Genomic DNA, 25,938 nt, shown 5'->3' on the forward strand with positions numbered 1-25,938 from the left:
TCTGATGACGGGTGGATAGAACTACGATAGAGTGTCGCCAACTTAGTGACTTTAACTCTTTATTTAGTGACAGAACCCTATGCCAAGATTTTTTTTTTATTTTTTTCTACAAGCAACTAGCGACACACTTAGCAATTTTTCTGGAGTTTGGAGACTGTGACATAAAAGCATGTTTTGATCTTACTCTCCCAAATGAGCAGCAGGTGCTGCTGTGAACCCCTCCTTACAGTGGCCAGTGGGTGTCAGACAATTTGCGAAAGCTACAACACAACAGAAGTAAAGCCACAATGAAAGTTAAAAAGGTTGGTTTTCCCAATCAACACAGAAAAGTTGCAAAAGTAAGTAAATGATTATCTTTTTTAACTTCATCTATGATAAATAAAGCTTTGTAGGGGTCTCACCTTGTGATATCCTTCACAGTACTTATATTTCTTTATTCACTAGATTAATATGTCATCTTATATTTAGCTTGAGGAATCAATAGCGTTAGCCCCAAAGATGTATTTATCATATCTGTTGCATTGTGGCTTTTGCATTTGTGTTGTTGCATTTGCATCCACCTGCAAATCAGCTGACACCTACCAGCCACCTTACCTCCTCTATCCAAATCACAGGGCGTATATAAGGGTGTATTCACACCTGGGTCGTTTGGCAGCCCCCCCCGAAAGTCCGGTTTGTTTGGGCATATGTGAACACAGCAATCGCACTCGGATGCGGGACAAAACGAGCAGGTCGAGATCACCAAAAATAGGTGGTCTCGGCTCGCTACAGCTCTGTAGCGGTTCCTGTGTGATGAGAACACAAACACCCCACATAACTGTGGCTCACACTGCAGTGATGGGGGCAGTAATGAGCAGTAGATGAAGAAGTAGAGGAATCAACCACAGCAGCAGAAGAAGAAAAGACTGAAGAACTGAGGAAAATGAGTCGTGGGCTCACGTGCAGGAGCAGTAAAGAAAAAAAAGTGCCTTATCGAAGTGCATTGACGCAGTCTGGACTACAGACTTGTATTACACATGTTGATCATATAGCGCGTACTGTGAGCCAAAACAAACAAGCCACAGGTGTGAATACACCCTAAAACTGCATTCATATAAATCCCGTAACTGGGTATTTTGGTCACTCCTGCTGGTCCCAGTCCTGGATAAAGAAGGAGGGCTACTCTGACAAATTAACAAGAACCGACAGAACAAAGTTCATTTGCAGCTCTAAACACATTAATGAAGGTTTTTTTTTTTTTTTTACTTGCTTTCGGTCTCTCCCATGTTATTCCTCTCTCCTACAGCATCCAGGACACTTACATGCAAACAGCTCATTGTGCAAGTTAAGCAATGGCATCATTTAGTGACTTCTGGGACAGCCAATGGTGACTTTCCTTACTGAGGAGTTGGCACCAGCATTAATGATTTTTTAAATGAAAAACTGCCTCATGCTTTGAGGTTTAAATAATAAAATGTGGCAAAATTGACAAAGAAAAACTTTTAACGGTGGGTTATTGGGATATATGGCAATCTGGGTGTTAAAAACAACAACAGGCCGCAGGTTTTCCTTCCAACCATAAACTCCACCAGCTGATTTCACTGATTACCTCACCTTCAAGCAGAGAGCAGGGACTAATCAGTGAAATCAGCTGGTGGAGTTTTTGGTTGGTAAGAAAACCTACAGCCTTTAGGCCCTTCAGGGTAGGAGTTGGAGATCCCTGCTATAAACGACGTTTCTTTGATGCTTGGTTTCACAGTTTGTTGGCGTCAACAGCTCATTTGGCTTTTCTCCAATGATTTAAAAAAAAACTAAAAGTTTTTTCCAACAAACCTTTTTTTTTTTAAATAAAAGCAGACAGTGCAGACTGTGAGTTCTATGACAGTGAACTATTTTTTATTTCTTTTTATTTCTGAAACTAAAATGTTTGACAGAAAAACTTTCATAAATCAAGATTCTTCACAAACAGTTTTGATTTCTTGCTGTTAGGGATTGTGTCTCGGTGGTTTACTTCTTCTGTCGGAAAACAAAGATAATGTATGGAAATACAATTCAGTGCAGTTGGCTATACGTAGTGTACATCCAGTGTGGCTCAATATTGATTTTAAAATGAGATTGGATTATATGTAAATTTGAAACAAAGTTTGATGCCTCGTCTTGATGCAAAACAAATCTTTCCCCTATTTTTTTCCCCTGTTCATCATCCCTGCTCCTGTAATTCAACTTATTGTCTTATTCCACATCCTCCCTCCGACACTTTTTCACCTCTCTTTTCTTTCTTCTTTAATTCGTCTGCACCCTTCTCTCCTCGCCTCATCCCTTTTTTTTTTTTTCCAACCCCCTTCCATTCCTCACGCTGTCCTCCTCTCCCCTCTGCGCCCTAATGGAGACAAGGTTTATGGCAGACAGTAAATGCGTCTGTGGGGTCGCTCATTCCTCTGTGAGGGAAATTAGTGCAGAACGAATTACAATGGCTTTCAGCACCAACGCTGTGCTATGGCTGACATTTGATGGTGAAATTAGCCGTGGATGCAAGTTTAATCACTCTGGCAGATTTAGTGTGTGTGTGTCTGTGTGTGTCCCAGATCACAGTTTGCCTGAATGCCAACAGTGGCCCCTAATCTCTTGATTAGTAGGCCGACAGAAGCTGTTTCCTCTCTAAACTCTGCTCCTTGCTCAGCCATCCTTACCTAAGATGTTAAAACAAGGCTCAGGAACAGCGCAGGGGAAAGTTAACGGCTGATACCAGGTCAGGGCTCACTGCGGTCTGATTCTAAATTGGGTCTTTTAAATCCCACGCAGATGCATACTCATGAAAAGGGCGTAGAGAAGACTCAGTGTGACAGAGTCCTTTTTATGAAAAATCTCAGAGTCTCCGCATTGATCCCTGTTAATCACATCGTCTCTGAGGAATTACCGCAGACACTTGGGTTCAGACACACAGAAAGAAAAAAAAACACGCACAAACAAGGTTCCCAGAGGATTCTCCACAGCAGCCATACATACCCATGGATTTTAAACCCCAGACAAAAGGCTTTTCCATGCAGTGGAGGGAACTGGGACAACCAGGGGGAGACTCCCATGACAACCTGGGACAGAGGCCTCTCCGTGTGGCAGGCAGAGGGACGCTGAGGGCCTCTGGCACACCAAGCATCAAGGCCATTGGAGGACAAGAGTCGCAGCACAAATTTCCCCACATCAAGAGACACAGCATGACTCACTCATGAGACGGAAAGAGGCTTTTAGAGACACACACACACACACACACACACACACAGACACAGGCGGACATAATTGCATATACACATAAACAGGATGGTGAAAACAAAGCAGAGATCAAAGTGGAGTTTTGAAGCGAGAAGATGTTCAGATTCGCAGCATCAGCCAGACTTTTTTACTGTTCCTTCTGTGGTTTCCTCTGTCTGTATTTACACAAGTTTAAAACAGACGTACACAGCGTACGTTATCCTCTAATCCAATAGCAATTTAAGCAATGACGTAAGCCTCTCTGAAACGTTTAAAACTGAGCTTTCTGCCAACAACCACACATCACTCAAACTAGAATCCTTTAGTGTAGTTGATGATTTACTCAGTAGAAACTTTGGGTCAAACCAGCGGCTTAGAGAAAAGTCGTACAGTGACAGCTCTGTTCTTTACCCTGGAGTTTAAAAACCAAAGAAGACTGATTCATGTCGGGAACGGGACAATGAGAGGCAGGCAGAAGGGAGGCAGAGGTAATTTGTCCATATTGCTTTGGGCTTTTCTAGCGTGAGCTCTGTAAGCCATTTAGTTTCATAGCGCTGTAATCCCTCCCTGCACTGATTGGACTCCTTAAGCTGAAGGTAATGTACTGCTGGTCACTGAAACTGCTCATATGGGCTTAAAGCTACTGTGAGGGGCTGTTGGTTTGTGCTGAATCTGGCGCCCTCCATTGACTAATGTGTTAACACCAAACAGAAGGACAGAATTTTGGTCATTATGTAACTTATGCTCCAATGATTCTCAAATAAGGGAACATGGAAGTACTACAAGGGGTACTTGACACATATTTAAACCAGACTTCACTGTTTTTTTGGACTCACTAGCACTTTTTTAGTTGATTTGATCTTACCAACAGAGAGTTTTATGTTAGTATGGGTTCTCATCAGAAAGACACAAAGTAAATTCAGGTGTCCCACAGGGTTTGGTTTTAGGTCCCCTTACAAATGTCATCACGGCATCAACTTTCATAGCTATTGATAACACATTTGTACATGGCTGTGTCTCCTGATGACTCAGGACCAGTCGATACCCTTTTTAACTGTATTTCAGATATTTAAGCATGGATGGCAGCGAACGTTTTATAACTCGACCAGGACAAAACATTGTTTTCTCTTTTACTGCTTTAGTCTTTTTGTATTTTATTATCTTATTTGTTTAATTTTGGTTGTTTTTAATTTTGCATTCATGTGACTTATGCTCCAATAATTCTCATAACGGGGGAATGTGGGAGTTCAACAAGGGGTACTTGACAAAAATTTTAGCCAGGCTTCACTGTTTTATTGGACTCACTGGCACTGTTTTTAACTGATTTGATCTTACCAACAGAGAGTTTTATGTTAGTATGGGTTCTCATCAGAAAGACACAAAGTAAATTCAGGTGTCCCACAGGGTTTGGTTTTAGGTCCCCTTACAAATGTCATAGCTATGCTGATGACACACATTTGTACATGGCTGTGTCTCCTGATGGCTCAGGACCCGTCATTACCCTTTTTAACTGTTTTTCAGATATTAAATCATGGATGGAAGAAAACTTTTTACAACTCAAAACATTGTTTTCTCTTGTACTGCTTTAGTCTTTTTATATTTTATTATCTTATTTGTTTAACTTGGTTGTTTTGTTTTTGTATCTTGAGCTAACATCTTATTTTACCTTCAGTGTTTCCTCATTAAGGTCTCTAGATAGCGTTTCCACAGTTCCTCAGCTTATCTGCATAGATTTTAATAAGGTTGTGTTGCCAATGTGCACTAGGGGGGTTTGGGTTGGTGCGTTGGGGTGGAGGTTTTGTTGATGGGTGCGTTCATGGGGGGTTGTCCGGTCACTTCTTTTTTTTTTCAATTTTGATTATCATTATATTTTTTATTTTTCCATTACTTCCTATTTTCTTTTTTTCAGGCACTTTGTGTTACCACTCCTGTTTATGAAAAGTGCTTTATAAATAAAGCCTGATTGATTAATTGATTTTAAAAAAGGTGCTTCACAACAATTAAAAAAAAAAAAAATCTGATTGTGAACAACTTTTTCAACAGTATTTAATTTTTACATCTTCAACATCAAATAGGGCACTATTTTCAGAATTGAGCATTCAAAAAGTAAAACTGCTTGGACTAACCTGTCAATGTCTGTTGATGTCAGTAAGTGAGCAGGGTTTTTCTTGCATGCTCACGATAGCCCGGCCAGGTGTATAACAATGGACAGGTGGTTGAAACGAGACAAATCAGTTGGGAAAATGGGAAGGATGACGAAGAAACCATACCTGCCAACAATCTGTTTTTTTGTGGCAAGTCTCCCATTTTTTAACTCTCTCTCCCGCTGAACTCACAATTTGTAATTTCTCCTGATTTTCTCCCAAATTTCCACGTCAAACATTGTGACATACTGAATAGTGGTAATATTATTGTCAAGATGGGTTATTTTGTGTTTAAGAATCCCAAGGCTCAGTGAATGCATCACCCACGATCGGCAGTTCAGCAGCCAACCTTTGTGTGTGTTTTCTGAGAGAGCTGTGAGACATGCTCGTCCATGAATTAAACAGAGAACCAAGTGTTACTTTTTTTAACATGGATACAACCAACAGTAACTGGTATTGAGTGGTCAAATGGAATGATTGTATGGAATGATTATATATATATATATATATATATATATATATATATATATATATATATATATATATATATATATATATATATATATATATATATACACACACACACACATATGTATTTTTCAATATAAAGAGCTCACTGAGAGATTCTGCTCAATAAACTTAAAATGAACAAAAGTATGTTTGATGTGATTTTTTTTCTGTTTTTTATTTAATTTAATTTAATTTAATTTAATTTAATTTTAGTTCATTATTTATTTATTTATTTATTTTATTTTATATATATATATATATATATATATATATATATATATATATATATATATATATATATATATATATATATATATATATATATATATATATATATATATATATATATATATATATATATATATATATATATATTGGGGGGGGTATTCCTCAACATAAAGATACATTGCTGCTGACTGTTAAGAAGTGCATGATTTGAGCATCTGAGCCTCAGTTTTTCTAAACCAATCCCTCATAGCTTATCTCTTTCCCTGACTTGTCTGAAAAAGCCTTTTCTATCATCACATACGTCCCTGTCACACTGCCATTAAAAAAAAAAAAAAAAAAAAAAAAAAGAGGCCCAAGCTGTTCTCTAACACTGCATGCTATATATGGAAGTTCATAAGGAATGTGTAGCAATATTCTTGGGAATTCCCCACTAAAAAGCTTCCCAGAAGACCAGGAGTGTTTCATCTCTGGAAATCCCAGACTAACTGTATGACCATCCTGACGGTGTAGCTGCGGCTTAAGCAATCTAGAGCAGATAAGGCATTTTCAAGAGCACTTTGGGCAAACAGAGTTTATGGGAATACACTTCTCTGACTGTTTATTTTGAATGTTTTATCACTGAGATCTAAAAAGCAGAGAAAAAGCTCGTAATCTGCTTTAATTTGGCCTGTTTATTTAGTCTTAGGTGGAAGGAATGCTGGGTAAAACACTGTATTTACAAGACTTGCTGAACATCTCTTGTTTTGGGGTGTGTGACTGTGTGTGTGTTATACAAGCCATAATTTGCTACAGATTTGTTTAGATTGTCAAAGCATAACGCAGCACAGAGACCATATTAAATTCTAGCAGTGTTTTGGTCACACACAAAAACACAGACACACACACACACACACACACACACACACACACAGACACACACACACACACACACACACACACACACACACACACACACACACACACACACACACACACACACACACACACACACACAAGTGGACCAGATCATAATCACACAGTTTGTCAGGCTTCAAAAGGAGACGCATGACCTGAGTTTCCATCTCGGTCTTTGTGTATCTCACACACTGCACAGTACACACACACACATACACACTCCAGGGTGCCTGTGCCACACCTGTGTGTGATTTTCAGGGGATCACATGCTGTCCGGAACACGGATCGGTGACAAGCTGTGAGTAGATTTATGCTTGTGATGAGGAGCTATCCCGGCGCAGGTCTGCTGTATCAGTTTCCTCCTCACACGTCGAGCGGTTTAAAAAGCTTTGTGCTCCATAAACGTCTGATCCACTCCATTAATGGGCTGGGACATTTCTCTTAGGTGCTGCTTGTGTATGCCTGTGTGTGTCTGTGTGTGTTTGTATCTGGACCGATGAGTTCTCTTTACAGCTGGGTCTATAAAATGAAGATTTGACGATGCTTGAACACGGTTCTGCATTGGATGGTTTTTATGAGCTCGGCTATGTTGCAAAACTTGTAGCTCATTTTCAGGACTGTTGAAGTCATCTCTAATAGGCTGTCATCAGGATTTAAGATTATCTTCCCCTTATTTCCCCCCATTGAACAGTTTGGTTGGGAGCATAGATTTAGGCCTATAATAATGTCATTGCAGGCTTTTTTTGCAGCGTAGAGGGGCTCAGCAATTTTCATCATGGACAGTTTAAATGCACAACCAGGAATAAAGAGAAACATAATGTTTAGAAGTCTCTTTTTTAATTTCCCCCCTTTTTTGGACTAGGTTCAGCTGCATTTTTGTAACTTTTGTTTCCCTTGTGCCTCACTTTGACCTATTCTTGTCATTATCCGTTTTGTTATGGAGCTTTTTGCACTTTCTATACACTTTCTTACTTTTGTTTTCTTGATTACAGCTTTGACTCCTGAATCTTCTCTTGGGGATAAATTAAGTATTTTCTATTCTATTCTATTCTATTCTATTCTATTCTATTCTATTCTATTCTATTCTATTCTATAATACATTGGCATTTTTGGCTGAAGCTCTTGTCAAACTACCAAAAAACAATAAATAAATAAATAAATAAATAAATAAATGAACAAATAAATGAATGAATAAACAATAAAAATAAATAAATACAACCATTCAACCAATACCCATCCCTACTCCTGGGTGTAAGGATGGGTACCGAACAAGTAACTTTTATAGGTACCAACCCAATTCCGTCTGTAGCACCAAGTACCGATTCACGTAAAATCAAACGAGACCATGTTTAGGTATCTAAACGTATCCTTGTGACTGAGGGGGAGTGGAAGAGCAGAGGACAGTGGTGAATAAAGTACTTATATTTCGTACTTAAGTAAAAGTAACAATTTCTTACTTAAAAATCCACTCCTGTTGACGTAAAAGTCACCCACTAAAAAAATCCCTTGAGTAAAAGTCTAAAAGTAGCTCCAATTAAAAGAACTGAAGTATCAAAAGTAAAAGTACAAAGAAACAAAACAGAAAAAAAGTTGTTTCTCTCAAAAGCTTCTTTAAGATTAATTCTCCCTCCCTCAACTCCCCTCTCCTCTTGCCTCCTCCCTCCCTTCCTCCCTCCTTTTTTGGTTAGTTGTTCTGCAAACACACAACGTACTTCATTCTGTAGAATGAACCTTTAATCCTGACAAAGTAAAAAAAAAATATTTTGAATATAGCAACAGGTGTCCATCTTCTGTCTCCTGTCTGAAGCTAAACTAGCAGGTGGTGGTGGCCAGTCGGAAATGGACAAGGTTGCTCCCATCATGTTGTGGACACTGAGGGATACCGTTTGCACAAAAAAACACGGTCCAGATGATCCATACATGATGAGACAATTATATTCACATCTTACTTATGTGGCCAGTATTGAAGGTGACAATGAAAAAGTAGCAGAGTAAACATATCTTTCTTTCTTTCTTTCTTTCTTTCTTTCTTTCTTTCTTTCTTTCTTTCTTTTCTCTTTCTTTCTTTCTTTCTTTCTTTCTTTCTTTCTTTCTTTCTTTCTTTCTTTCTTTCTTTCTTTCTTTCTTTCTTTCAATGTAGCTAAATAATTAAGTAAATGTTACTATAAATATAGTAACTCAAGTGAAGTATAGATCCTCCCAAAACCTATTCAAATACCATAACAAAGTCCTTTTACTTTATTCCTTTACACCACCAGAAGACGGGTTTCATGCTGGACTTGAACACAGCATTGTAAATTCATCTTTTAAGAAATGAGTATGTTAAACACATAAACTTACACAAAAGTACCAAAGATTTGGTACCGTTGAGAACTGATACTGATTGCCAGGTCCCGGCTTCAGTGTTTCTAATTTAAGAGATATCCATCCCGAGCTTGCCAACAAAAAAAGGGGCAACATTAGAATCAGAAATACTTATTAATCCCAGGGGGGAATTTGGTATGACCATTGCTCTTCACATAATACAGCAGTTGGAAAATGAGATTTAAGAGGGTCAGTAGATAGTATAACGGATAGATACACAATAAAATCAGCAATAAAGTGGCAGTAAGAACCAAAATTGGTGATAAGTACTAAATTAGATAAACCATGTCATTTGTTTAAAATAAATTAAAAAAGAAAACTAATTTCATGAAGTAACACTGGAAAACCTCAAACTTATATGAAGCGAAAGCAAAGAATTCCGAGGGGTATCTTCTGACTAAACTCCTAAATCTCCCCTACACACTCATTTTTTCCTCCCCGCCTTTCTTCCCTCCACATCTGGAAACAATGCGGTGAACGCAGGCTCGGTGTGTAAATCCTCCTGTTGTTTTATCAGTGGAGATCAGTAGGAGAGAAGTCATAAAATATAAAAGGCATAATTCATCAGATTGGAAGGAAAGCTACAAAACTGTCCCTGATGTTTGTGGGTGTGTTCATGTGTGTGAAAATGTGCAAGAACAGAGAACATGCAGTGTTTTCTTGTATGAATCATGTTGAATTCATTCAGACTCCAGTCTGCGTTAAAAAGTGGTCAGCTTAAAAAAAAAGAATCCCTCAAATATTGAATTCCTTTCCTCTTCCCCTGTCTGTCTTTCCTGTACCCTCTGTGTCTTACAGGAGGAGCAGGAGACCAGCTACACCATCCTGCGTGCTCGGGGTTGTAATGTGACTCTGAATGGTCTGAAGCCCAACACTGCCTACCTGCTGCAGATCAGAGCGCGCACAGCTGCAGGATACGGAGCCAGCAGCCCCAGCTTCCAGTTTGAGACCAGCCCTGACTGTAAGTTCAGCACAGACGCCAAGTTCTATAAGTAATACACTGTAGGAAATAAACATAAACCCATTTAAGGGTTAACTGACTACGACTGTAAAGGCCTGAACAGTCTTATTAGTCCAGTGCCACATGCCTGGTGTTCTACTGCTAAGTCACTATAACATGATCACATGGAAAAGCCCACAGAGCTTCAACTAAATAGTAGTAGTAGTCTGTCATGTTAGAAAAGGCTTTATTAAGTGATATTATTCAAACAAAGAACAGTAGTCAGCAACAGTAGGTATGAGGAAAAACTGACTCATTTATTATTAACCAATGGGTAACAGAAACTGCTTATATCGGAGATTTCAGATGCATTCCGATACGATACCCATACTTGTTTTTTTGATGATATTGGACCGATATCCGGTATCAATATTGGACTGGGACACCTCTAGTTATTATGACATCATACTTTCTATGATGTACCAGAGAGTGAACGTTACTCAAAAAGATGAAAACACCGAATGAATGGGAGAGAGGTTGGGTGGGGGAATAGAAATGCGTGGATGTCGTATGTACAGAGATTTCTGCTTAATGCAGCACAGTCTAAGAGTAAACTGACATAAGGAAGATCCTCCCTGAGTGGTCACCTCAGGGAAAGTTTAAATCTGAATTCAAAGTTTGTGAAAAAAAACAGCCCAGGCCTTCGTTTCTGTTCTTAATACTTATTTTTGAGAATGCTTTAATTATTCAGCCGTATGTTCGTATGATTAAGTGCATTTCATTGTAATTTGTGACGAGTACAAATTGAGTGTGAGCAGATATACTGTCTGTAGCTGACTGTATGCTGCCGTTTGGCCCAGGCTTAATAGATGTAAACCTCAAGGAGGCTTTTTACCTGGTTCAATATCTTTTTTATTATTATTTTCCAAATTATAGAACAGTTAATTAAGGACTGTAGGCAACTTTCTTTTGCTAACCAACCCTCTTTGGGGAACTATGATTTACAGTTGATGTGCCTTTTATTCATTTTCAATTAAGCTCTATCACCAGGCTTTTTTTTTTTTCAAAAAATACACTTCACACTGCAGAGTGCATTTCCCGATTTTTACCAAATCAAGCAACGAAGTGTGTAAATAAGATCAAGTATTCAGTACATAGAACATACATGACTAAAACACTGAACTAGGAGTGACCTCCTTATTTTGTTTTGAATATACTGCTACATCAACGTTAATTTATAGCAGAAATGATAAACTGGAAGTAGACAGAGTAGACAGATTTTGTATCGAAATCAGGCAAAAGGTTTGAGAATTAAGGGCTGCAGCCAGACACTCGTGATTTTTTCACATATTGAAAGTCACAAAATGTTGTGGTGACATTTAATTGTTTTCTTCAGAGCACAACATTGATTTACCTTTCGTTTTTTCTTCTTAAGCACATTGTCTTTCTCTTTGTCTTTCAGCTGCCTTCTCCATCTCCAGTGAGAGCAGCCAAGTCGTCCTGATCGCCATCTCCTCTGCTGTGGCCATCATCCTGCTCACTGTGCTGCTCTACGTGCTGATTGGCAGGTGTGTCTATCAGGGTCCTGAATCACAAAATGACCGTTTACAGCACTCGTCAACATCATGTTCTGTAAATAGTCATGCTTTGCTTCAAATTCCCCTGAGTGTGTGTGTGGGTGTCTGTGCAGTGTATATGGGGAAAGTTGAGGATTTTGTGTGAATTTGAGTGTATGTGTGTTTATCCGTGTGGGTATGTGTGGCTAAAGTTGGCAGGCAGTACTGTTCAGAGAGAGTATAAATCCACGGCTCATTATAAGACTTACTGATCCTCTCTTGACTTATAAGAGCTGGGATTATACACACACACACAGACACACACACACACACACACACACACACACACACACGCACAGAGCTCTTGCTAACCTCCAGGCAGAGCCAACGGGTGAATTCTTGCTGGGCGATGTGGCACTACTTGTGACCTCTCTCTGTTTGCATTGGCAGGTTTTGTTGCCACAGCAAATCCAAACATCCTGATGAGAAAAGGCTGCACTTTGGCAATGGCCACTGTAAGTACTGAACTATTTCCTGAGGCCTGGTTCGATCTGCCCTCTGCTCCACAGCACTCTCTGAGAGGAGAGAGCTACAGATTGCTACTTTTACAAGCTTACGTGTTGTTGCTCTCTGTTCTACACATCTATACCATCACCTTTTTTTTTGTTTTAGAGCAGCTCTTTTCAAGCATGAACTGGTTTCTTCTGCTCTTTGCTTCATTCAGTCATTTGAGATGACTGGAATCAGGCTGAGACTGTGTTGAGTGGAGGTTTCTCGGTCCATTTGCAAACCAATCCTTCAGGTTTCATTTGGAGGGATGAGGATCAGATTATCCGACCAATAGGCTGCAGCAAATATGAGACTTAAAGTTTAAACATCCTTTAATTATAGCTTTCACTGAAGAAGAAAGTCCATCTCTTGATGTACATTGGAAAAAAACTGAAATCTTATCAAGTGTTTTTGTCTTATTTTCGGCAGAAAATGTCCTTTTGGACTCAATATGAAAAATATCTGATTTTAAGTTATTTGAAGATAAAAATGAGGTCTGAATAGATTGTAACAAGTAAAAAGAATCTGCCGATGGAAAAAGAAAAATTCGCCAAAAAACTTACTGAATTCGAATAATGTCTTAATACAAGTGACTTTTCTCTCGTTCCATTGGCAGATTATTTTCACTTGTTGTACTTAAATATTACAAGAAACACTTAATAAGATTTTGTTTTTTCCAGTGTACTGACAAACACCAATGACACAGTCCCACTTTTTCATCTAATGCTCACAATTTTCACATTGAAATCGAACCCGTGGGTGAAAATGAAAAATATCACCAAATGTATGACAACAGGTTTGTAATCAACTCCTTTTCTTTACCTCCCTCGCTGTATCTTATTCTCCTTATGTTCTCCTTCTATTTATATACGTCACGTTATATATTGGGAATTCTCCTGCCTGTAACCTTGACCTAAGCATCGGGCCCCCGAACTCCCAAAACACTGAAGTGGGGCTGTCAACGTTCATGAACTGTTGGGTTGGTTCAGAGGCGCAGCGTTAATTTCTCCACGGGGACTAATAAATAAAACAACTTTATTACTTAAGGGAGGGATAATTTATTCTCTTCATCTTTTAAGTCCACCCTGAGCTGACACTCACAGGTATATATGTAAAACAAAACAGGCTTAAAACAGGCTCTTTGCGAACGATTGACATCAAGTGGAGCAAAACAAATAGAGAAATAAACATTCTTACCTTTCAATAACTGAAATAGAACAGACCTATGATTTGGTCAAGCCTCTGTTTGCCACATTATTAAGAATTTAACTGAGAGCATATCCAAATTGTTAAGTAGATTCCTTTTTGTCAAACTGTGTATTTGCATCAGGTGCAATGGGTGAATTCTCGCTAAATGAGTAAAATTGTAAATTAAATTAGATTATATCTTATATTATCTAGTCCAACTAAAAGCAAACAGCTAATATACTTAGGGGTGTATAAAAATATTGATTCATCAACACATTGTAATATGTCCTCGTCCAGTTCAATATCAATTTCAATGTCAATCCTCTGAATGGATTCACCTCCTGGCCAGTGGGGGGTGCTGTGTTTGTTATTCACTTATATGAAAGAAGACCGCACCAGACCAAACAAGAACAAAATGACAACCAAATCAAGCAGCAGCAGCTCCTTCAACATTTAAGTCTGACCTTTAGGCTGTTTTATAGCTAAAAAAAAACATGAGATGACACACCACATGTTTACATGGGCATGAAAATAAATATCTAAAAACTGTCACAGAAACTGTAATTATTTGGGTATTTGTACCTCTTAATAAATCAGCACTGAAGCATTTAAATAACAAATCAAATCAATATTGAATCAGAATATTAAGAATCAAAATTGAATTTAGTTGGGAGGTTCTTAAACCCAGCCCTTTATATTTATAACTCAACTCAAGCACCAATAATTGCAAGTTCTCTCAGAGCCATACAAATGTTCATGCAAACATCAGGTCATTGATGAGACTTGAACCTAAACAACTTGCTCTTTGCTTCTGCAGTGCGTTTGCCAGGGATCAGAACCTACGTGGACCCTCACACCTACGAAGACCCCAGCCAGGCTGTGCATGAGTTTGCAAAGGAGCTGGACGCCTCCTGCATCGCTATTGATAAAGTGGTGGGAGCAGGTGAGAACAGGCACACACACTGTACAGACCTGAGCAGATGTTTTTTTTTTTTACCAATCAGTCTGGTCCTTTTTCCTTAAAGTTTTTTTTCCAAGTGTTTGTTTTATGGATTAAAATGGATCTCTTATAGTGATAGTCTCAAATCATGAAGCTTAACATTATGTAAATGTAAATTATTTTGTGTGCTATAAATACAAGAGTACTTGATTGAAATTGAAGAAAAATTCTTAGCCTAAAGAGCCAAAGTAAAAAAATTATGTAAGTGTCATGAAAATGTGTTTAGAAGGCAGTTTTACTGACCCCATAAGGGCTATGCAGGTAACAACCTACTGTGAAACAAAAACAACCAACAAACATAATAAGTCACAACATTCAACACTGAACATGTTTGTGACAGCAGGTCAGTAGAGAGGAGGACATGAAGTTGTAGGAGAAAAGCAACAACAAACTGTTTAGAACTGGCCTCAGCATTTAGCTGCCTGATGGCAGAAGTCATAACAGAGCTGGCACATATATTTGTTTCCTCTGAGGGGTGAGATGGCGCTGCCCAGAGGGCATTAAAAGGCGGCCATTAATCGACATGATGAAAGAAGGTTATATGAACCAACTGCTCACAATATTACCTAGATACCTAAACAAAGTTATTGACAGGTTGACTGAATTAAAGATGATTTATTCATGCAGTTAGGACAGACAGACCATGAGTATTTTTCCGAGTTTTCCGCTTAGCATTTTGATCGTCCCTGTGTTATTAACCATAAACTATCTGAAAGGAGACCCTTTGCGCCATTTTCAGTATGAGGAGCTGAAGTCATTCATTTTTAACTGACTCCACCCATAGACCGATTTGGTGTAATGTGTGTGTGATCTGACATTGGTGCAACCATTTGGAAATAACTATTGTTGTAATGTTGTTGTAGCCAATGAGAATCAGGTATTTAACACAGTAGGTGATATGCAAGCACAATTGAGGGTTTTTTTTGTTGCTGTTTTGTTTTTGTTTTTTTTGTTTTTCGATAATCTTTTTAAGTTGGAACCGCTTCTTGGCACCCCCATTTTTCAGGACAGGTGCGTCTGAGGGTCAGGTAAACAATTCAGACAATTCAAAGGTTAACACCCGCACCTGTCCAACTTGCAGAGAGAATGAATATTTCTTACGAGGTTTTGTCCCTTGGACCACCTCTTCCTATTAAACATGTTCTGTCCTTTGATCAAACTGTTTGCCTGATGAAGGTCTAAGTACACATGAGCTTTAATGACAGAAACCTACAACGGCATTATCCAACATACAAACTATTCACGGATTGCAATTCCCTTAATGAGGAAAAACAAACTTCAAACTTGAAACTGAGACAAAATTGCAGAACGAAATGAAGATATGCATGTACACAAACACACACGCACAAATGTATACATACACCCATGCACATGCAGAATAAAAACCCACTGACAGCTTATAAAATTAATAAATAATTAAAAATAGAATAATTCAATTAAACAGTCACAAAAAGTGTAAGTGTATATTTTGCTTATAGAAACTGATCACAGAAGAAAGAAGAAAAACCGGATCTGGAAGATCTAAAATAAGGAAAACCTAAACCTGTGGATGCCAGTGCTTTATGAACTACTGCTAACCATCTTTCAATAAAAGCGATGTCTCTAAAATAGTCAAGCCGTTCTTTTAAGGGTTATGATTTTCAATCTATTGGGGATTAAGATAGGATTACTACCTATTTGTGCAAATAACAGACACTTAAGAGTAACTCCAGTTAAAAAAAATAAGATAAATAAAATAAGACTACAAATCAATTAAGAAAAATAAACGGTGTCTTCTTTCCCTCACAGCCTCTCTCCATTTCTTACCCAGTGTACAAAGTTCTTACTCTTTCATGCTCTGGTTAAATGACAGATACACACCAAGTGCACAATAGAGAAAAATGAGCTGCATGTAGAGCTCCAATATATCTACATTTTCATAGCAGCAGGCTGGTTTAACTCTGTGCCATATTCTGCACAGCTGGAAAGAAGAAGCATTTAAAGCCACAGCTTGAAGTCCCTTCTTTCCCACCCTCCTCTTTGAATGGAGGGGGAGCTGACGAAGTTAGACACTATTCTGCTCACCTCCCACTCTCACTGTTTCACTCCTCTTCTTTCCTTTCTGCTCAGTGTTTCCCACAGGTAACAGGCTGATGCTCTAATTCTGAACTCTAATGATGGCCTCAGTAAAACAAGCTTCCACTCCTCTCCACATGTTCCTCCTGATCACTTGAGCAGGAGTGCAGACGGGAGAGGGTAATGCAGTGTGATTCATGTTGAGTGCAGGCAGAATAGATGGAGAGTAAAGAACACAGCACATAACAGCAGGCCACTCTCCAGAGTCCCACCAGTCCTGCACGCTGTAAAACTGTCAGGACGGCCTAGGAGTGTAATACCTGACTCTCCACCAGAATACACTCTGCAACACATTCTTCAGACTTCATTGTAGAGACATAATAGTCATCTCAGTGGAGCTGCAGCTGGACTAAAGGAGGCAGTTGTTAAAATTAGAAAAAGAAGCCCAGCGTTAATGATAGGCTCTATAAGTGATACCAGAATGTGTATCACAGAACAAATACCAGTTGACCCCGATGCCCTCGCACACAGCTGAATTCACACTGAGGAAGACTACACTGCAGCATGATATACATTTTTAATGCCAACAGTGCCTGGCTGAGGCAAAGTATATTTATTTTAGTGCTCCTCCAAGCTGACATAAAGCTCAACATCTGACGGTGCAAAACATCTATTTTTATCCAAACTGGGAAGCCACTTTAAAATCATGCTAAGGATATAAACACTACACCAAACATTCTGAACAATTATTGGCTTTATTGATTTCATGTTTACTTGTTTTACTGCAACATAGAGCTACCTGACAGCACTAACTACAGCTCCCTGCAGGTTTGACAGATTGAGCTCCTAAATAAACATAACAAGCCTCAGAAAGGAGTCCTGGTTTAAAGAGGAGGTATTCTGCTTTCCCAAACTGTAAACATCCATATAAACTAAGAGAGCTGGATGATAATACTGGACTTGTGCAGATTTTTAAACTGTATGAATGTGAAGGAGGAATCTCTGTATCTGTCTGTAAACTGTTCAAAACGTCAAGCTGTGTCAGACGATAACTGTACAAGGCTTTCAGAGGGCCGGCCAATCAGAGGAAAGGGGGTTTTCAGTGCAGGGAGCCTTAAAGAGGCAGTAACTAAAATTATCTCACACAGAGGCTGAAATAATGGTTTTGTTAAAAAAAAAAAAAAAAAAAAAAAAAAAGGAAAATATTCAGCTGTGCAACATGTAAAGCTAATAGCTAATATGCATGTACCGGATATATAGTCCCTAACCTTACAAAAAAAGAAAAAAAAGTAATGTAGAAACATTCAGTGCAACTCAGTGAGGATGTGTGATGACCCTTTTGTGAGGAATAACTAATTATTTCAACAGTTGGTATTGGTTGATCCAAAATAGAAAACAGAAAAACAACAACAACAACAACAACAACAAAAAACAAATAAACAAACAAACAAACAAAAACCTAGCATCCTACAACATGTGCTTAAAAACAATCCAACCACATTTCCAAAATGAGGGGATCATCTGAGAAAACCAAAGAGGTTTTTACTGAAAAACAGAAACGGTCTCAAAGCCAGGGGTAGATGGTGAAATAATCTAGCCCATCACCCAATCATGTAGTCCAGACATGTTGCCCAAATATTTTTGCAATTTACAATTCCATTTAGCAGACACTTTTCACTAAAGGGACGTAAACGGTTCCGCAGTTAGTGCTCAAGGACAAGAAGTTCTGGAACAAATAACAGTGCTCAGGATGAAATCATCAACCCAATTCCCAGTCTTGGTCCATGCCAGGACTTGAACCTGCAACCGTTCGGTTGCAAGTCTCTATGGACTGAGCTTTTGCTGCCCCATTAAACTATACTCACTGATGTTTGTTGATCATTTTATCCACCTGAGATCCACAATCAGAAATCTGCACTTTGTCTGCAGCTATGGATGGCCACAGAGAAAGAGAGATCTTTAAGAATGTTGTCTAACATCTGTTGTAAAATATTAACCTTCTGGTGCTGTATTTTTATTCTGTTGGTTACAACAGGGGATTGGGGCCATGTTCAAAAAAAAAAGAAAGAAAGAAAAGTTTTTTTATTTTTTTTATTTTCAAGATTAATCACCAAAATTAAGGAGAAAAAACTCATAAATGTATGAGATTAATCCTTATTTTTGGACAAGCACCCCCAGATAGCCTGAAGCTATAGAATCAATTAATGTTTTTTTTTATTCTTTTAAATGTATGACTTTATTCTTTTAAATTTACAACTTCATTTTCATGATTTTACTACTCTATTTCAGTAAACTTTTGACTTTATTCTCCTAAAAGCAAGAAATTAATCCTGCCAATTAACCTATTTTTTCTTTCACGTTTACTGGGTCTTTATTGAGCCTCTGGAATGCAATGAGACTCACCTGTTAGCAATACAAAACCTGGGGGACATAATTTTTTCCAGTTGCCAAACATCTAAATGCTGTGATCACTTTAAATTGTGGCACTAACCCTGAGATTATCTAATTTGACTTACAAGCAATGGTTTGGGTGGGTGGACAGAAAATTTGGTTGCATTTCAGATGCTTTTTTTAAAGCAAGAGACACTGTGTGGGGTAACTTGAGCTACAATTGCGTTCAAAACTGATTTTAACAGAGATAAGGACCAGAAATTCAGCCCCCATACGTAAATCTAAAATAAAATAGAAGTTAATGAGAAGTGAACACCAGAGCTGAACCTCAGGGATCAAGCCATGATGTAAACATTTTTATCTGTCAGCTGGAATAAAGCATACCACCCATCCGTGTGATTTTTATGAACCCATATAAGCGCCCAGAACAATACACAGCATACCTCCTCTTTGTCCAACCTTTCCCCAAACCTCATCTGTCTTCATTACAAACCTGAACAAGACTTTGATCTCCTTCCAGTCAGTGATTGTGTGTTAAAAGACAGAACACAAGCTCCACTCTGCTTACACAGGTCACAGTCAGACATCAAAGTGGGATACCTAGCCTTAGTCAGAGCACGGGAGGAGTGAGCGTCCTTAATCAGGCAGTGTCGAGCCGAGATCTTCTTTCTCAGAGTGACCACATAAAAAAGGTGCCTTGGCCTGGCTCGTCCGTCCACTGCCGAGGGAAAGGAGAACAGAGACCAAAGAACAGGCATGCATTCGGTATTTAGACAGGTTGTAATTATTCCGGCTTAAGTTTTTCCAGACCCTGTTCTCCCCATGCTCCCTGATCCAGAGCTGCTATGGGAAATGATTGTACCGGACTGTGAGAGATCTGCACATGTCTCTGCTCTGATGTCACCTTACACCGTACAGTTTACAGTATGGAGAAAAACATACACACACAGGAGTGCATACACAAAAACACACATGCTTCCCTCCAACAGTCCATCCAAACCACGCCACCAGCTGGAAAATTGGCTGGCTGCCTTTGAAGTGGCCGAGCTACCCACAGAGCTTACTCTAACTACTGAAAAACACACAGTCATGCAAACACACACAGGCACAGGCTGAAGTACAATCATAGCCTCAGTAGCAAAGAATGCTAATTGCCCTCTCCCATGGTGAACGTGGAGCTCCAGTACTGTCCAGTTCAACAGGGAAGTTTACTCTGGGAGGTGGTACCATCTGGACTGTGAATTCAGGTGGCTCCATTTAAAAGCATATTACTACTCAGGGGTCATTATTCATCTGAACACAAAATAGTAATCTCTTCAAATTCAATAAAAGTATTTCAGGATTAATAAGGGTATATATAGGGTATTTTTATTGTTATACTTTTTGATCTTACACTTTGTCTTTAGGATTGAGTGGTCAATCCTGACACCACAAAAACAGGACTTATTTCCTTTTCAGTGCACAGGAACTTCATACTTACTGGTTATGTTAAGCTTGTTTGGATTGCATCCAATTGAGGCTAAGCCACGCCCCCTCCACTCACTCAGACTACAAATGAACATTCAGTGACAGGAGCTATGGCAGGTGTTACAGTAGGAGACATTTCACAGTACGCTATTGATGACTTTTGGAGACACACTGCAAAAAAAACAAAAAAAAACAAAAACAAAAAACACACAAAAAAAAACAAAAACAGAAATATTATCAAGTGTTTTTTCAAGTGTAACTTTTCTCTTGTTCCATTGGTCGATAATACAGATAAGCTAATGAAGCTAAGCTCCAGATGCTAATGTTAGCTTGACTAGAGCCCCTTAGACAATAGCTAATAATGATGTATGAACACCAAAGAACAAAAGAGCAAAACAGGCCAATGAACTTCCAACAATCAAAGAAAGAGACATGATTAATTACGCAGCTAGGAGCTAAGGCTAGGCTAACTTTAGCTAATGTTGAGAAAATCCCAAAGCATCCATCAGACAAAATAAGCTCATTTAAGGACACCAGTAGGTTTTAAGCAGCAGTCAAAAAAAAAAAAAAAAAAACACTTTTATAGAACTTTAAAGCAAATGTTAATCAATTGCTTCAAACTGACTAGAGGATGGAAACACTTCTTTCTAAATAATAAAAAACATAAAAAACCAACAACTTTCCTCTAAACATACACTGCTTTGTCTATGTCCAGTAGACAAAAAATGCTGCTCTATCCACACAAAAAACTGTAAACTCATAGCATTACTGCAATGGTTAACTTTCTTTCATGTTTTTATCTGTAGGTGAATTTGGTGAGGTGTGCAGTGGGCGCCTGAAGCTGCCCAGCAAGAAGGAGATCTGTGTGGCCATCAAGACCCTGAAAGGAGGATACACAGACAAACAGAGGCGGGACTTTCTCGCTGAGGCATCAATCATGGGACAGTTTGACCACCCCAACATCATCAGACTGGAGGGAGTGGTGACACGCAGTAAGTGCATTCAGGACTTCTCAATTCAGAGCTTAGGGAAGAGATTCCACACATTTTGATTCATTTCATTTTGGGGGTCAGATGAGTATTAAACAACTTTCTTCACTGAAAAGACTGAAATCTAAGCATTTTTGTCTTATTTTCAGGAATTACTGTTCAATATGAGCCAAATTCAGCTGATCAGTCCAGAAAAATGTCTTATTTCAAAAAACAGGAGCCAAAAATGAGATCTTAATTGCTTGTTACCTGTAAAAAATATCTGGCAGCGGGTTTAAGAAAAATGTGCTTGTTGAGTTTCTTGAAATTAGAATTTAACGTCTCAAAACAAGAAAGTTTTTCTTTTACACCACAGGCAATTTTTTTTTTTACTTGTTACAATCGATTAAGATCTAATTTTTTTTCTTTAATAACTTGAAACAAGATATGTTTTTGGACTGGTCTGGTGAATGTGGCTCATATTAAGTCTAAAATGATACTGAAAATAAGACAAAAACACCTGATTAGATTTCTTTTTTGCAGTTTTTATATAAGCATCAGAAATAAGAATACACATTTTGTGCAACAGTAGGCAATTTTACCATGATGAAGATTAAGGACAAATAAGGAGAATAGCACAGAAAGTCATGAGACATTTAAAAAGAGTTAACTTGAATGGTGCAATGAACCTCAGAAATAGTTTTGCATTCACATTCCATCACAGACCCTCACCGGAGTCTTTTCACCGATTTCAGATTTCAAATTGTCTTTGACAAATGGCTCTAAAGTGGCCGACACTTCTGTGAAGGAGTGCAGGAGTTTTATTGAGTTGCCGCGGTGTAAATCTCTGCAGATCAATGTGCTCTGATCAAAGCCTGTGTCCAAAGTGGGCATAAATCCATAAATCCATATCACTGACTTGCTCCCCTCTGGGCCTCTTTATAAGCCTATCATTAGCACACAGAAGGCCTCTTTAAAACAGAATGACTGCAAAAAGGGAAATAATGAGTCTGAACTTTGTCACTGAGAAACAGGCCTAGCTGCTATCTCTCCCTGCGGCACTGGGCTTGTTAAGTAGTTCTGCCAGCGCGTTTATCCTAAAGAGGAGAACTAAGTGCACTGAAACCTCCCCGTACTTCACTGTCCTCTGCTCATGCTTCCTTTTACTTTCTCTCATTTGTTTTTCTTTTCTTCATCTCTACTTTTTCTGTTTAGTTTGCATGCCTTAATTGCTCCCTGCCTCTTAAATTTCAGGCAACTAAATTTAGCGACTTAGTTGCATGACTTCCCCTAATCTAAAACAGAATCGCTAAATTAGGAATGGAAATGGAATGTGCAGACAGACACGACAGCGGATTGGAGTCATATGATGATAATTAATTCATTAAGTCACCAGAGAATAAAAACAGCAATTATTTTTCCAGATCATTCATTTTAATTGACTGTTTTGAGTCATCACTTGCAGGAATAATGCTGCTGAAATGATGCATTGTGGGGATTTTGATGTTTTAATGCTGTAATCAAATGACTTAAAAAAAGAGATTTCACTGCAAAGGCCAAACTAAGTGAGTGTATGTCTTATTTTAAAAAAGTTTAGTTAGTTGGGCGATGAGGAGTATCCAGAAAAGCTCGTGGTTTTTCCAGGATAAAGACTCCATTTCCCATGAGCAGTAGGACCCACTATCATATAGACGTGACTGTTTGTGCTTAACAAGGTGTGTGTTTGTTTTGAAGCAAATTAATGCAGATCAAATTTGATTAAAACTGCTTTTCCTTGTTCAACACAAGTTTTTACCAGATGCAAAGTGACAAGGCAATGAATGGATTACTTAGCGCTATTATTTGAAACGTGACAAGTCAACTTTGTAAACTTACTTTGTAGTGTAGGTTAATCATGCCCTATTTTTAAAAACACTATTGCAGTCTAAATGCTGCATGTTGGTTGCACATTCTCACAAAAAAGCTTACCGTGCTACGTGTTTTAGCCTTTAGCTTTCTGCTGCTTGTTTGTCCTTTTTATTTTTAACAGTTCAGCTCCAGTGTCAGCCATTATTAGGGAATAAATCCAAGAAAACATTTTCAGCAGAGAAAAACACAGATCTTTCTTCTCATTGATAAACTTTGTAAGCTGACATGGTGTTAACATCAGGACTTCTACGTACTGTAAAACAATATTTTCCTAGACAACCAAGACAGGGGAAGGGAGAAATAGCATTTAGGAACAACCTATATTGGTGGTGATAATCTCATTTCAGAGTGTGGATTACGATTAGGCATGTATCTGGAGTAGGGTCGCCAACCGTCCCGTTATTAGCTGAGACGTCCCGTATTTGAGCCAAAAGAGGTGTGTCCCGTATGGGACGTTGTTTGTCCAGGCCACATAGGTAAAGGCAGGATGCAGATATATTTTTCTCTGTGTGCCATGCATTGTGTGTCTGGCTGCCTGCCTGCATGGCCAGCTGTACACTGCAGGCACTACGACCGCTCAGTTGACAGGTAGGCAGCCCCCCTCTCCCGTAGTCCTCTGCCTCAAAGTTGGCAACCCCAATCTGGAAGGGAGACTTTTTAAAGATCACTTAGAAAGTCTTCACAGGGACAATTTAAATGCACTCAGCAAGAAAAATGTCTTATTTCAAGACACTACAAGTCAAAAAGCAAAGCCTGAATAGCTTGTAACAAGTGAGAAAAATCTGCCAATGGAATTTCAAAAAATATATATTTAAGTGTCTTGACTTGGGACTAGGGATAGGTACCGTTTACATTTGAAACAATACGGTACCAGCACCTGGTACCTGGCAGTCGGTATCAGTACTCAACAGCACTTTTTTTTTGGTAACTTTGTTTGTGTGTATGTGGTAACAAATATCAATTTGTTAACTAATTAAATCTCAAAATTTGTCATTAAACCATATTTATTTCTCAATATGTAAACTTAACAGAAAAAACGGAAAATCCTGCACAATGACAAACTTCCAGAGAGAAAAAAACTTTAATAATGCAATGTTTCAGTCATAGGCCTTTGTCAAGCAAATGTGTGAGCCGGCAAACAAAGCCATCATTGGCACAAACATTCGCTTGACAAAGGTCTATGACTGAAACGTTGCATTATCAAAGTTTTTTCTCTCTGGAAGTTGGCCAGTGTGCGGAAGTTTTAATTTTGATCTGTTAAATTTGGACTCTTTTGTCTTCATCCGACACACCTGCCCGAGGAGTAGATTGTGAAGATCTGTGCACTTCCTCAGTATATAAACTTGCAAAGCTGTGTTCATGTCCAAGTCATAAGAATGTGTGTACATCCTGGAATATCATACCGTTTGATTTTACATGAATCAGTACTTGGTACTTCAAATGAAATCTGGTCAGTATACCTGTAAAAGTTCCTAATTCGGTACCCATCCCAACTTAGGACAAGTACATCTTATTCCATTGGCAGATTTTTTTTCCTACTAATTACTGGCTACTTTTGGCTTCCAATATCTTAAAATACAACACTTTCTGTTCTTCTTCGGTGAAAGTGACATACAGAGTTGAGTACTTTTTCACCAGAAATGAGTCAAAAACATTTGCTTAGTTTTGAGTTTTTATTGATTTTGCTGTTTTCTTTGGCCATTCTCTTTAAACCAAGTTGCAAAAAAATGAATACAGTTTACATATATGCAAAGAGGGCAGAACATGCTAACTTCAAACAGACACCTATATGACCATTTTTTGTTAATAAATAAATTACCCCACTAAGCAAAATGACTCAAATCTTTAAAATCAAAACCAGTTAACCCACAGATTTCAGCCTTTACTTCACATTTTCTGTCTCAGAGCCATCGTGTTGTGTTCAGTGACACAGTTTGTATATCCTCCATTTTAAACTGCAGCACTCCTTCTTTGTCAGTGAAACGTGTGGCTTCCTGGTTTCATTTGCTGCTTGGAGATTTAAAAGGAAGGCCTTATATTCAGCTTGTGTGTGTCCCGCCTTGTGTGTGTGTGTGCGTGTGTAAGCACACATGACATTTGAAGGGATACCCTGAACACATGTGCGTGAGCTATTGCAACAAGAGTGCAGGGCATAGTTTCGGGAGGTCCATTTGATATGCTCCGACACACACAGATGCACACCTACACACTCACGAATGCACTTAGACACATGCACAGAACACACACACACCAATACACACACACACACACACACACACACACACACACACAGGGCTGCAGGGTGATTTATTAAGCTGCTCCTGTTAATTCTTAATAATCCTGAGACTTTCACACCCCATTTACCTTGCTGCTGCTTTTGGCTGATCCACAGGCTGCGTGTTTGCTGGCACACACACACACACACACACTGCACACACACATGCATGTACTTCTCTCTGCCCACATGCAGACACACATGCACACACATAGTCACACTAGAATAAAGGGACTTTGGGGCCTTTATCTTTGCTGCCTGTGTTGAGAACAGAGA

The 25,938-nt window shown here is 38.7% G+C and overlaps 1 protein-coding gene across 2 annotated transcripts in view; it reads left to right on the top strand.

Moving 5' to 3' along the window:
• The window catches only part of epha3 (eph receptor A3), a 163,951-nt gene that overhangs the window by 105,467 nt on the left and 32,546 nt on the right, over nucleotides 1-25,938 (top strand). For both annotated transcript variants that reach the window (XM_074694185.1, XM_074694184.1), the window contains exons 7-11: nucleotides 10,164-10,326; nucleotides 11,768-11,873; nucleotides 12,312-12,376; nucleotides 14,416-14,541; nucleotides 21,318-21,503. In XM_074694185.1, the coding sequence (XP_074550286.1) occupies nucleotides 10,164-10,326; nucleotides 11,768-11,873; nucleotides 12,312-12,376; nucleotides 14,416-14,541; nucleotides 21,318-21,503 (646 nt within the window). The remainder of the gene's footprint in view (nucleotides 1-10,163; nucleotides 10,327-11,767; nucleotides 11,874-12,311; nucleotides 12,377-14,415; nucleotides 14,542-21,317; nucleotides 21,504-25,938) is intronic.

Source organism: Halichoeres trimaculatus, unplaced genomic scaffold (genome assembly GCF_033239565.1).
Source record: "Halichoeres trimaculatus isolate MK-OKI-2021-1 unplaced genomic scaffold, fHalTri1.1 fHalTri1_scaffold_19, whole genome shotgun sequence".
Taxonomy (NCBI): domain Eukaryota; kingdom Metazoa; phylum Chordata; class Actinopteri; order Labriformes; family Labridae; genus Halichoeres; species Halichoeres trimaculatus.